The sequence below is a fragment of the Centruroides sculpturatus genome, unplaced genomic scaffold (assembly GCF_000671375.1).
Source record: "Centruroides sculpturatus isolate CEXI.00-Female unplaced genomic scaffold, Cexi_2.0 scaffold52, whole genome shotgun sequence".
In the NCBI taxonomy this organism is placed as follows: domain Eukaryota; kingdom Metazoa; phylum Arthropoda; class Arachnida; order Scorpiones; family Buthidae; genus Centruroides; species Centruroides sculpturatus.
In genome coordinates, this window is record NW_019385745.1 from 465,188 (window position 1) to 479,613 (window position 14,426).

The following is a 14,426-nucleotide window of genomic DNA, read 5'->3' on the forward strand; positions in this document are numbered from 1 at the left end:
TAACTTATTTGATCCTAGTGTTAAATTATGATAGTATAAGTTAAATTAATTAAAAACCTACTAATGTGAGGTGGGAATAAGGACTTGTCACACCAGTGATAATAAGCACAAACACCCAGGTATCAATGGAATACATTTAATTTCTTTTTATTAGTATAAGTTAAATTGCAGGGGTTTTTTTTATGACACAAGTTATTGAGAGTAAAGTTTCTGGGACTCTACTGTAATATTTTTTCTTTAAATGTGACATATTTTTATATACAGTATCCCCTTGTTATATGGTGGATTCAGATATATAGTGCTTTTTTTTTCTTTATTTGGTCCTCCAAATTGTAAAAGCACTTGAATCAATAAATTTTAAATTATCAATTGTCATTGAATTTCTTTTTGCAACAAAATACAGTATTTTATTCTACTAATGTCCTTGAAACTACCACTGCGGGTGAAACAATAAATTTGTCAAGATCTAAATAAGCAAAACAGGCAGACAGATCAATTATCATTTAAGTTTCCTTTTGATATTAAAAATTGTTTATTGGTTTTAAGTACTGTCTCCTCACTTACAAGTTTCTGTAAACTCGAAATTTCACAGCTTTATGTGAATTGAGGGATACTGTCAGTTTGCATAAAGGTGTGAAATTTTGAATTCAGGAGTAATGTGTACAGAAAATATTTCTTTATTTCTGAAGGAAAATTGCTAAAATATTTATACAGTACTAACTTTATTTTGCTTTTTAGAGTTTTTACTCACTGTAATTTTTTAAATTTTGATGTTCAATACTGTAAGGTCTCGTTTTATGCGGTGGATACGTTCTACAGAAAAGCGCATATAAAAAATTCGCATAAAAAAAGACTTTACTTGCCTTGAAAAAGTAGGGATACGTTCCGTAATTTTCTAAAATCGCATAAAACCAAAACAACGAGTTAAAATTAACTTAGAACTGCATAAAAAAGTTTGGTTATATTGCACTTTTTATCTGTCTCTTAACAACTGAGGGGTTACTGTATTTACTTTTGTTGGTTTTGTATACAAATATATTGTAACTAATACATATTATAACTTAAAAAATACTTGAAAATACAATATATTTATATTATAACAAAGTATTCTTTAATATCGATAATTTTCTTCTTTCTCCCTGTTCTATTATTTTTTGAAATAATTTTGGAATATTGTAGAAAGCTTTGTGAAATACTTAATGAATTATCAATATCATCTTCTGTTGCTTAGAAATGTTTATTAAACAAAACACAAATGTTTTCACTTACAATAGGCCATCCTCAGGTGTAACTGAATTCTAATGCCTTTTCAAAAAATGGAACATTTTAATGAAGGGACATCCAAATGCTTATGTTTAAATTTAAAACAAAATATTAGACAAATTAACAATTAAATAAATAAAATATGATAAACAAACTAAAACAACAGCAATATAAATAATAAAATAATCAAAAATGCATCAAAATATAAGGGCAGGTGCCAACTAAAAATTTTTATATATTAAATTTTTTTATACAGAATTTCCATGCAGAAGACAGTCCATCTGTATCCTTGGCATTTATGCAACCATCCCTTAATATGCTTTTATAAATTTCAATTATTTCTTCATTCATTGCTAAGCCTTGAGGATACTTTCTTCATTTCATTTAATCAGAGTCCTCTGCTTGTGCCATACTGGACAAAATTGTGTTGCAGTGCCCTTTATTAATGTCATATTTGTGCTTCTTAAGTCTAATGGTTAGATTCCTTCTTGTGACCCCAGTAGAGTCTGCTTATTACCAATTGCTGATTTTTCAAATGGAATTCTATATATGCCTGCTTTTTTTTCTTTTCTAAGCATGTCTTTATCATTTCTCAAAATACTATATAAGTTAGGAGCTATTTTCAAATCTATTTTCAAGCATTTTTTACCTGCCACTTATTTTGTAATGTTCTGAAGATGGCCTATTGTATTAGATTGAAGACGTATGCTTTAATAAACATCTCTCAGCAGCAGAAGGTGGTATTGATAATTAATAGGGATGTAACGAATATTCGGACTATTTTTCGCTATTCGGCCGAATACCGAATATTTAATCACTATTCGGCCGAATACTGAATACTTAAAAACAGGAGTAAGAAATAACGAAAACATAGTAAATTAATCATTTTGGTATTTAGATTTAATGTTATCGGGTTAGTGTTGTTTGTTTATATTCATTTATAACTTATAACATTCACAAAATAAAAAAAATAATATTAGTCACATGTATTTACAATTTATAATTACAAATATCAGCACAGCACATCTATTCGTTCGAGAATCGTCACACATCTGAGGGTCTGACCTTGCCTGTCCTTCTTTTTAAGCGCTCGTCTTTGCTCTTCCCTTTATCTTTACTCTATTGCTCTAGTCCACGTATGCCTATGCATACATCGTAATATGCGCTCGCGATACTTTCGATTCGTCACTTTTCCATTGTTGTTTTTCCATTTTATAATTACGTGACTCATAGCCTGGTGATAACATAGAAAAGAGACAGATAGGACATTGGTATATGTCACAGTTATGATTTCGCAGATTCGAGACAGCTTGATAGCCCGAACGGTCCCAGGCTTTCGCCCGTGCACGCTAAGTGACTTTCATTACAAGCATTAAGCTTTCCGAAGTCTATGACAACACTTGTTTGGCATTGACGACCGCAAATTTGGCACCAATAAGCTGCTTTGACTTGTTCTATTATGCTATCAACTCAATTTCATATTTATTTTCATATTTTCACTTCGCGGTCTTTCTCTGTTCTTTTCCCGTTATTTACACGTGTGGGTCATTTCATTGTTATTCACATTTGATATTGTCATTTATCACATACTGCCATGACGCTCTTGTCTGAACTGTCAAGAATTAATGCGATTGGCAAAGCGTAGTGACAGTGGGCCAATGGAGAGCAGGTCCTGGCTATAATGCAGTTTGCGCGCCAATTTTCGTATGTGCATTAATTAAGCCGAATATTCGGCTATTCGGCTACGCTCCTGGCCGAGTATTCGGCCTGAGGCCAAATATACTATTCGTTACAACACTAATAATTAAGTATTGTAGAAAGTTGTAATAATATAGGTTCTCCCTCACAGGGTAAAATTTGAAAATATCAAGTAATAATCATCAAGGAATTCATTCATTTTCCTGAAAATTTATAAAAAAAGAAATTTGTAATTTAGAACAGAGGAATTTTTAAAGCTAATTATTTTGTTTTCCAGTGTTATGTGCATGTGCACACAATATAGATAGAATCCTAGCCAATGATGGTTTATGTAAGTTCAGAACATGAAAACAAAACTTAAATGAATTAATTTAAAGGGCATATGCAGTTTTTGTTAAATTAGTTTTTCAAAAAATTTAATTGAAAGTATTATCGTATTATATTATATTCCAAACTAAACAAACTACTTATTTTAATAAGTAGGTTGTTTGACTTCTATATTGATAGTTTTTGAATAATGCTAACCTATTTCTCACTTATTTTGCTTAATTTTGAACAACCTGCTCTTTTATTATGCTGAATATAAAAGCTATATTCACAATTTGTAAATTAGCTGATATGGACTAATCAGACAAGGCATAAGGTTTATTTAGTGATTTGGAAGTGCTTTATTGTTGATATTATGTCAAAGATACATTTTGGACAATATACTCCTTCAGTTTGATTTAAACATACATTTCAAAACATTACATCAAACTTCTGTGACACAATTTATAAAAAAAGTTGTCACAGAAGTTTGATGTGGTTCCTCTGTTTTAGAATTTCAAAAGAACTTAAAAAAATTTATAACATTAAATGAACTTTATAATCTAACTTTTACTCATTGCTCAAATATTGCCAAGTCTACATTGGGTTTTCCCTCACTTAAAGAATGTGTCAAATATTGTGATTGATAACCATTAAAGTATTTGTAAGATGATAATGTCCAGACAAATTGGCTCTGTTAAAGAGCATCTCAGTGGAATTTGCATAGCCTACCATGCATTTTTAATTCTTTTAAAGACTATGCATTTCACAAAGATTCTACTTTTATTGTATTTTCCAAAATACAAATAGTTTCAAACATTACTAAATGAAGACTTTTCACAATTAAATATAGTTATATAGCATGCATTTACAACTTTTAATGTATTTTTATTTATTCTTACTCTTGTTTTTATTTTTTAATACTATGTCAAGTAATTTTTTTACTCTTGTGTTTGTTTAGCAATATTTTATGTATTTGTTATGGACTAATTTGTTACTGGTGGAGAAGATTGATTATCTAATTAAACATTTTGTTTTATTATATAAAAATGTTTTATTAGATAATCAATCTTATATTTAATAAAATAAAATTTTATTCTATATTTTATCTTATATTTATAAGATAAAATAAATAAGAAATTAAACATATTTTAAATGTTACAGAATAATTATGAATTGCTTTTTTTAACAGTTTAAATTAATAAAAAAAAATTTTAAATCATAATTTTTAAATTTGTTAGTTACCGAAATATCATTAACATGTTTTAAGATAATAGCATTAAATATACTCTATATTCATTGTCAGAAAATTTTAGTTATGAAATTTACTTTTCTTGACAATAAATGTATGAGCATTATATCTTTGAAATTTTACATTAAATTTCTTTTATTGTATTCAGGCCAATTTTACGTAATGATGTCACCACAAGATGTATTACAGACTGGACAAAGAACTCTGGCTCCTAGAACACACCAATTTACACCAAAATTAGATGGATCAAAAACTGCCAGAGATGAAAAGAGACGGGCTACTCATAATGAAGGTATGCAATTATAAGAAAATTTTTATTTTGTTTTAACTAAGAGAAAAATTAATGTGCATTGTTATCATTAATATATTACAGTTTGTAAAATATTTATATTTTTAGAATTTAAATATTACAAAGTAATAGTTTTTCTGCTGTCTTTATCTTGATTTTTCTTATGTGCAATATTTGTATTCAAAATTTCTATAATTGAATTGTTATATGATATTATTTTTATTATTGACTCTAAAGTATCTTGACTAATGATTGATTTTGATAGAATTACTTTTGATTAGAGACAAAATTAAGAATGAGTAAATTTATTAAATAATATATGCTTACCTTTAGACATTAGTGGCATTAGTTTTAAGAATAAAAAATAAGCTGCCATATTCATATAAATTTATAGTAATTCAACTGATTTAACTAATATTCCACATTTTAAAGAAATTGGGGGCAAACCTTTTTCCAAATGTTGATTAAAACAAAATTTGAAATTTAGTAACTCCAAATCATAGATCAAATATTTAATTTGAATAATTATAAAATAACAAAAAGTTCCTACAAATTTTATTTTAATTTTATAATCTATTGGTTGGTTTGGAAAGTTCATAGTGATTTTTAAGAGAAATAAAAGAAACTGTTTTAAAACTAAAAAAATACTTTTATTCCATTATGTATGCACCATTGTTTTTAATGACATGTTGCCATCTATGATACCCTGTTCATAGAACTTTCCAGTTTTTCCTGCAAAAAACTGATCCGTGTGGTTTTTGCAAGTTTCCAAAGTATCAAAGTTTTTATCATGAAGAGAATTTTGCAGAGAACAGAATAAATGGTAGTCCAATGGGGCAAGGTTGGATGAGTATGGGGTGGGGGAAAACATCCCAGCCTAGTTCCAATAATTTTTGACATGTTTGTAAAGATGTGTGTCTAGCATTATCTTGGTGAAACACAATGCCTTTTTTATCCTTTTCTGTTGGCCAGTTCCAGATGTTTTTCTTTAATTGCCATATTCAGTTTATCAAATTGGGAACGATACTTGTCAGAATCAATTGTTTGATTCTGTGGAAGCAGTTCATAGTACAGGATTCCTTTCCAATCCCACCAGACAGTGAGCATGGCTGTCTTTGGATGAAGACAGGCCTTTAGAGTTTTCAATGGTGATTTATTTTTCTTACCCCTTGATTGTTTTTGGCTGATGTTATTATAAACAATTCACTTTTCATCACCTGTCACTAAACGCTTGAGAAAAGGGTCATTTTCATTTAATCTTTTAAGAGAATCACAAATGGAGATGCATTCTAGTAAGTTATTTTCCATTAAGTTGTGAGGTAACCAAATGTCCTAACATATCTGAGCTTCTTTAGATGTTGAAATACAGTACTGTTTGATGACTTCACTATGTCTGCAATCTCTTGAGTTGTGTAATGAGGGTTTTTATCCAATAATGCTTTGATCTGGTCCTCTTCAATAACAGGAGCAGGGAGGATCTTCGAGGTTGAAATTGCGTGCTTTAAATTTTGCAAACCACTTTGAGCAGTTGATTCTGCTACAGCACTCTCACCATAAACATGACATATTTTTGTTGCTGTTTGTACAGCATTTTTGCCTTTACAATAAAAAAAGAAACATGTGTTGATAATGCACATTGTTCATATCCATTTTTGCAATGAGATAAATTAAACGATATTTGAATAATCTTAATGGTTTTTTTTTTTTTTTTTTGGAGGAACGCATCTCAAGGTCATTTATTGTAATATTCATTGGTTTGCATAATTCTAATAATTTTCACCTCAGTGTCTTAACTGTCAGTTATTAAAAATTGCTATGAATTTTCTGAACAACTCAATATATGACAAAAATAACAATAAATTCTATATAATGTAAAGAAAATATTGTGTGTTACGAGCAGTTATTTATTGTGACATCATCACCATACTGGGGTGCAATTTTTAATTAATATAATTTAAAACATATGCTCTTCACCTCAAATTAGTAGTGGCTTGCCCCCTATACTTCATACTATTCCTTTAACAAGTCGTGCTGATCGTCTATCTAACATCTTTAAGGGGAATTTTTTAATTGAAATAACAGGACTACTACTGGTTTACATCAGAAGTTTATATATAGTTAATCGGGGTCTCCTTCCCCTAAGGCAGTGTTTCTCAACCTCTAACAAATCGTCGCCAATTTCAACGTAGTATCGCCCCCTTCAATAAAACCATTATGTAGTATCGCCCCCTTCAATAAAACTATTACGTTGTATCGTCCCCTTCACTTCAAAATTCTGATGCCGAGTGTCAAGGCTAATGCCAATTTCATAGTGCATTGAATAGACTAGTGACTAGTATAATGTTATTTGTTTAATTATTGTATGCTATAATGAATAAAATATCTAATTAACCTTAATATAATGTTTTACTATATCGCCCAAAAAATTGTTTTTCATTTCCCAAAATATAAATTGTTAATAATTGCCCCCTCAACATGGAAAAACACCCACATGGGGGCGACATCGCCCCCGTTGAGAAACACTGACCTAAGGTTTCCATATCTGGTCTTGACTTTCATCTGTTTAACTCCGTTCTTGAGATTAAGGAAAGACGGATGGACGACAGTGGGAATTTATAGGTCTACAATTTTTCAAATTGCAGCCCAATAACAAAACAATATTATATTCTGTTGTTTATTTGAATTATATATTTTTTTATAATTTGTAGTTCATAATTAGTGATTTTTAAGACTTTCATGACAGCTTTAGGACTCTGGTTTCACACTATCAAATAATTTATAAGAACTTGAACTAATATTTTTTAAACGTTCAATGTGGTAACATGAAATTGCCATTTGGGTCATTGTATGACCTGTGAGATGGTCTGCTTGGGTCAGGATTTGCCATCACTGATATAGACTATCACCTACTAATAAAAAATATTTAAAATATCAGTATATTACTGTGTTGCTTACTTTTCATCATATCTTGTAAATTATGAGGTTCAGTTTTCAGCACTACACTGAATCAGTTTTTCCATATTGTCAGATTAATAAATGTTATAATTATTAACTTAGCATAACTTTATGAATCTTTTTACTTTAGTAGAAATATAATTCTTTGAATCATCCTCTTTTTGTAGTTTAAATATAAGCTGATTGGATAATGTTTATGGTTGGTCGTAGTATAAGAAATCAATCATTTTTGACATATCTGTTGAATAGCTTTTCCTTTTTATGTGAGTTGTTTTGTATGTTTTGTTTCTCTGCTAATATTGTCTGTGATTCATCATTTAAAAGTTTTATTTTTATATTAGCATTTTCAGTGTTTTTATAACTACATCAAATGGAGTTAACTTAATTTGACTCTGAAGAAGTTTGATTTAAAAAAAAAAAAATACAGTATTTCTACAATTCTGATTCATCATTTACAGCATTAAAGATAAATTGGAATTTCAACAATACTTTTTGAATTTTTAAATATTAATGAATATTTGGAGAATTTACATTTTAAAAATTTAATTCATTCATATATGATTGCATCTAATATTACATGCAATCTGAACTCATTTTCTGCTATCATCATCATCATCAATTTTGACTTACAAAATGTCAAAAAATAAAGAATATTAAAATTGAATAAAATACTATTATAATTTTGAAAACAATGAATATTCTAAAACTTTGTGTTGATAATTCTGAACAGGTTCTGCATGTTATACATATTATTTCTGTCAGTTTCTGAAAAATTAAACAACAATTTATTTTTAGTGGAAAGGAGACGAAGGGATAAAATAAACAATTGGATTATAAAACTCTCAAAGATAATTCCAGACTGTGCCTCTGACCACACCAAGCAAGGACAGGTAAGGAAAGATGAAACGGTAAGTGATTTTTATTGTAATTTATCAATCAAAAGATGCCATTTCATATTTTATATAATAAAACTTTTTATTAATTCCTATTTTAAATAGGTTTAAACTTCACATAAATATTTTTAAGTATGATGATCTAAAAGCTTTCAAACTAATTACAATTAATTGTATTTAAATTCTTAAATGTAATTTGTTTTAACATGGGATTAGTTTATGCTTAGTTCAGAGGTATTTTCTCTTTCTTAGAAGGAACACAATAATAAATTAAGAATATTGACAAATAATTATTTGTTATTCAGTGATATTGGCCTCTAAGGTTATTGATTACCCATGAAAAGTTTTTGAAAAATTTTTTTATTTAAAAAAGAACTTTAAATATAGTAGACTCTGCTTATGTAATCATGGTTAATGTTATCAAAATTAGCAAGTCCCAAAATGTATAAGTTGAAATATATTATTTAAAAACATTGTTTATTGCAATCAAGATTCAGTTAATTGTTAGTTATTTGGACAAATAGGCTTCTTAATTATTCTCAGCATATGGCTAATAACACGTAACCATCATTAAATGTTAACTGATGCTTAAAATTAAAACAATTAATATTTAATGTTTAATTTTCCTACAAAATTCAAGAAAAAATTAAATTGCTGATTACACTAACTGTTAAAGCTGGTAGCAAACAACAATCTTGAGGTGACTTATACAGTATGTAACAAAACTTCGTGCCAATATTTTAGGGATATATTCTAGAAAAATAAACTTGAAAAATGCTTATAGAAGATTTTAAATTCTTTTCTTTTTTGATTGGCCTGCCAAATCTTTATATTGAAAAATGAGTTTTTATCCTCTTGCCATAGGGATATTACTGTTTTCTACTTCTATGTTGCCAACACATACAAACTGAAGCTTCAGTTTGAATGTTGAAAATTATTTTATTTTTATTATACAGAAATTGAACTTTTGACAAGTTCAGGAGTTCAATTTCTGTATAATAAAAATAAAATAATTAATAAAATAAAATAAATAGAATAAAAAAAAATAAAATAAAATAAAAAATCTCAATTTCCTCCACATCAGTGGAGGACATTTTGAGATTTTTTCTTGAAAATTATTTTGTTTAGTTTTGTGAAAAAAAATGAAATGATGTTCTAAATAAATTTACATAGATTTCCTACTATTTACTTTTTACTATAAAGTGGATGTATACTGAAAATTCTTAAAGTGGATAAGACTTGGCTTATATTTATTACAGTAGGATCTACTTAGGATCATTTAGTTCTGTTATCTCAATCTGTTCGCAGAGGCAGAAACAAATACAAAATTACTTTAAAAAGTTGACAACTCTAGTGTATACTTTGATAGATAATTTGAAAAGTACTTTCGTTTTTGGCAGGCCATATCTCAAATGAAGTAGATTTTGGAAAATGTTTATAGAAGATTTAAATCTTACTTTTGACCCTAGAATCATCTCTGAAATATTGGCAGTTTTTTGTTACACCCTGTGTATTAATTAATAATTATGATTAAAAATCCTTCAAGTTACAGATTTTTTAATTGTTTTAGTATTTTAATGTACTTACCATGAAAGGAAATATTGGTTTTATTGACTAATCTTAATCTTATTTATGTATTCTGTATAATATTATCAGTTGATTGTTGTTAGTTTAGGCAAATCCCAAAATGATTATACAGTAGAACCTCGAAAACTTGGTTCTTGATAACCCAGCACTCCGGATAACTCGGCCACACCCTGGCAGGGCAAAAAAATCCTTAGTTAATTAATTTTCATTATAGACAGCTTTATAAAAGTATAAAAGCTCTCATAAAGTATTTTTCTGAGGTCTGTCTTATCAGGTAAATTACTNATGTATTTGTTATGGACTAATTTGTTACTGGTGGAGAAGATTGATTATCTAATTAAACATTTTGTTTTATTATATAAAAATGTTTTATTAGATAATCAATCTTATATTTAATAAAATAAAATTTTATTCTATATTTTATCTTATATTTATAAGATAAAATAAATAAGAAATTAAACATATTTTAAATGTTACAGAATAATTATGAATTGCTTTTTTTAACAGTTTAAATTAATAAAAAAAAATTTTAAATCATAATTTTTAAATTTGTTAGTTACCGAAATATCATTAACATGTTTTAAGATAATAGCATTAAATATACTCTATATTCATTGTCAGAAAATTTTAGTTATGAAATTTACTTTTCTTGACAATAAATGTATGAGCATTATATCTTTGAAATTTTACATTAAATTTCTTTTATTGTATTCAGGCCAATTTTACGTAATGATGTCACCACAAGATGTATTACAGACTGGACAAAGAACTCTGGCTCCTAGAACACACCAATTTACACCAAAATTAGATGGATCAAAAACTGCCAGAGATGAAAAGAGACGGGCTACTCATAATGAAGGTATGCAATTATAAGAAAATTTTTATTTTGTTTTAACTAAGAGAAAAATTAATGTGCATTGTTATCATTAATATATTACAGTTTGTAAAATATTTATATTTTTAGAATTTAAATATTACAAAGTAATAGTTTTTCTGCTGTCTTTATCTTGATTTTTCTTATGTGCAATATTTGTATTCAAAATTTCTATAATTGAATTGTTATATGATATTATTTTTATTATTGACTCTAAAGTATCTTGACTAATGATTGATTTTGATAGAATTACTTTTGATTAGAGACAAAATTAAGAATGAGTAAATTTATTAAATAATATATGCTTACCTTTAGACATTAGTGGCATTAGTTTTAAGAATAAAAAATAAGCTGCCATATTCATATAAATTTATAGTAATTCAACTGATTTAACTAATATTCCACATTTTAAAGAAATTGGGGGCAAACCATTTTCCAAATGTTGATTAAAACAAAATTTGAAATTTTATAAATTTTGAAGTTTCATTTTATCTATATGATTTAAATTTAGTTAATTTGAATCAATTGAAACATAATATTTTGGAAATTGTGGATAAAGTACTTGTTGTCAGTATTGAAGTCTTGATTGATTTGGTTATATTTCATCTTGGCAGTCTGAGTGGAGTCTGTATTTATAAAACACTTTTTGTAAAGTTAGTTTCAGTTGGTGGTGATGAAATGTTTTGCTTTTTAATATCTATATCCATTCTATATATAATAATATATTGCATTTGTAGGCATTTTCATGCATGAAATACAGCTAAAAAGGTAAAAAACAAAAAGACTGTTTTGGAGGTTGGGAACAGATTAATCCATTTTACATTGTTTCTTGTGGGAAAATTTGTTTTAGTCTGCAAACAAATCTGTTTTCAAACAACTTTTATGAATAAATTAAGTTTTATAAATTGAGGTTTGACTGTATTTTTCAAATGAAATAAAATTATAGAAATAATTTACTGTAATTAAAAACTATATTTATAACTAGTGATGAGATGATTAATCAAAATTAAAAAATCAGGCATTTTTTGGGAATTGGAATTGAGCAAATCTCATTACAATTTCAGATTCTTAAAACAATTCTTCCACATTTAACTAGAACATTGTGTTTCAGTCAAAGATTAAAAATTTTTTAAATTACGATATTAGCAACTATTTGTTTATTGGAAGCTTTCATGTTGACAAACCAGAGATCTTGTGATACCCCATATGCGAGGAGACATCTGTTTCAGTAGACTTTTCTTTCACGTAGTCAGAGCAATGAGATATTGCATTTGTTGGTACTGTCTCCATTTTAAGGGAGATAGGGTTACATTAGGGTTGCCACCCAGTCTGTATTGGATAGGATAGGCTTGACCATCAATTCAAATTGAAGCTGGAAGTCAACAAAAGTATGTGTCAGCAAAACAATTTAACTATAAACAAAATTATACTCTAATTTAAAAAATATAATAAACTAGCAGACCCTGCCACGCGTTGTTGTGGCTCAAAATATATCTATTATAAATGTATAACACTTCCCCTGTGTGGGGGGGATTTTTCGAAAAATTTCTTCTTAGTGTTCTTGGCGTATTCTATTAAAACGCAATCAAAAACGCAAAAACCCACATCTAAAATAGTATAATAGAAGCCAAGTTCTTCAAGGTAAGCCTTAATCCTGATCTCTCCCCCACGGGGGGAATATTGAAAAATCCCTTTTTAGTGTATATTCTGTTGACATACCCTATTAAAACGCATGTAAAATAGTAGAAATAAAAGCAGAGTTCTTTACAGTAAGCCTTAATCCTCTTCATCTCCCCCCAGTGGGAGGAATTTCGACATGTATATTATATAAAAACACGTGCGTATTTGAATGCAGCGTTGTGTGAAAATTTCAAAGGAATTGGTAGTAACAAATGAACATTACATTTTTATTTATATAGATAGGTAGAAGATGATCTGCTTTAGTTCATCCTCACATCGTCATATTCGTAGCATCATCTGTTGGACATAAAAGCCTTAACCCTAGATGATATCCATTGTAGTTTTATTTAATTAATAAAAAATCTGCAGGTTTGATTAGTGGTAAACATTCCGGGGATCATAAATATACTACAGTTAAAATTTGGTAACGATTGGTTCAGTAGTTTTCAGTTAGTGGTCACAAATGAAAAATACGTTGTCTCTTTATTTAGTAATATAGATTATTTTTAATATTTAGTATGTATACTTGTAATGATAAAATGCTTGAAACAGCTTAAATACTTTTTTCAGTAACATTTTTAATTGCTTTAAACAAATGTTTTTGACCTTTTTTTTTTTTACAGTTAATTAATTAATTAAACCTGACTTATGAAAAAGGTCAGGTTTAACAGATTGAAAACATCTGTTTAAAGAAATTAAAAATCTTACTGAAAAAGTATTTAAGTGTTCAAGCTAAATTAGTTCCAGCTTATACAGAAATGTAGATACTGTGAATCATAAAAAATATGATTCTAAGTAAAAATAATTATTTTCACTAAATTTACTGTCATTTTTGAGTTTTAAAAATTGAGTTTTCAAGATGAATCAGTCTAGGCATTTGTTTTGATTCTTCTTTCCTGAAAAAAAGTTCACACAATTGTACATTTAGGAAAACCTAGCTCGAGTGAACGAATTCAGAACTTTGTTAACTCATGATGGTGATGATATTTGTTCAGCTCGTTGCATCATTTGCTGAACTTCATTTATTGTTAAATATGATAGAATTAAAGCATTTGAGGCATGCTGAGTTCAAAAAAGAAGTGCATCTTTTCATTTACTTTTCTCCTTCACTGGTTATCACGTTGGCCAAAGGAGCAGTTTCCAAAGATATGAAGCTTAAGTAACATGATGGGATAGTTCTTTGAGTAAAAGGGGAATTAATTACAGTAAAGCGTCGGTTATCCGAAAGAATTCCAGTTGGCAAATTTAAATTTTCGCTAGTGCTGTGGCGCTGCAATCTTTGGCTATATCTTGGACTATTCCAATATTTTTTTCGTTGGTATGTGTGTTTTAGCTGGCACTTTTATGTAGTGTTTTTCTGAGGACTGCATGTCGTGCTGAATCAAACGTTTTTGATACTAGATTAACTTCTAAAGTATAATTTTTTTTGTTTTTATATTTTTCAATATATTAATTTTGTTTGTAAAAAATAAAGAAATAATTTTTAACGATACAATAGCCACGATTATTATTTTAAAAAGTTTACGTTAGGCTTAACATCAATGTAAATTTAATGCAAAGCGACATGCAACGGAGAAAAATTTCAACATGGGATAGGTTAATATATTTTTTTCGTACATAATCGGTTAT

At 28.1% G+C, this 14,426-nt stretch overlaps 1 protein-coding gene across 5 annotated transcripts in view; it reads left to right on the forward strand.

Annotated features, from left to right (window-relative positions):
- The window catches only part of LOC111641721 (upstream stimulatory factor 2-like), a 109,346-nt gene that overhangs the window by 64,418 nt on the left and 30,502 nt on the right, over positions 1 to 14,426 (forward strand). For 4 of the 5 annotated variants that reach the window (XM_023387930.1, XM_023387932.1, XM_023387928.1 and 1 more), the window contains exons 4-5: positions 4,668 to 4,811; positions 8,559 to 8,671. In XM_023387930.1, coding sequence (XP_023243698.1) covers positions 4,668 to 4,811; positions 8,559 to 8,671 — 257 coding nt within the window. The remainder of the gene's footprint in view (positions 1 to 4,667; positions 4,812 to 8,558; positions 8,672 to 14,426) is intronic. The other variant, XM_023387931.1, reaches the window with a different exon arrangement.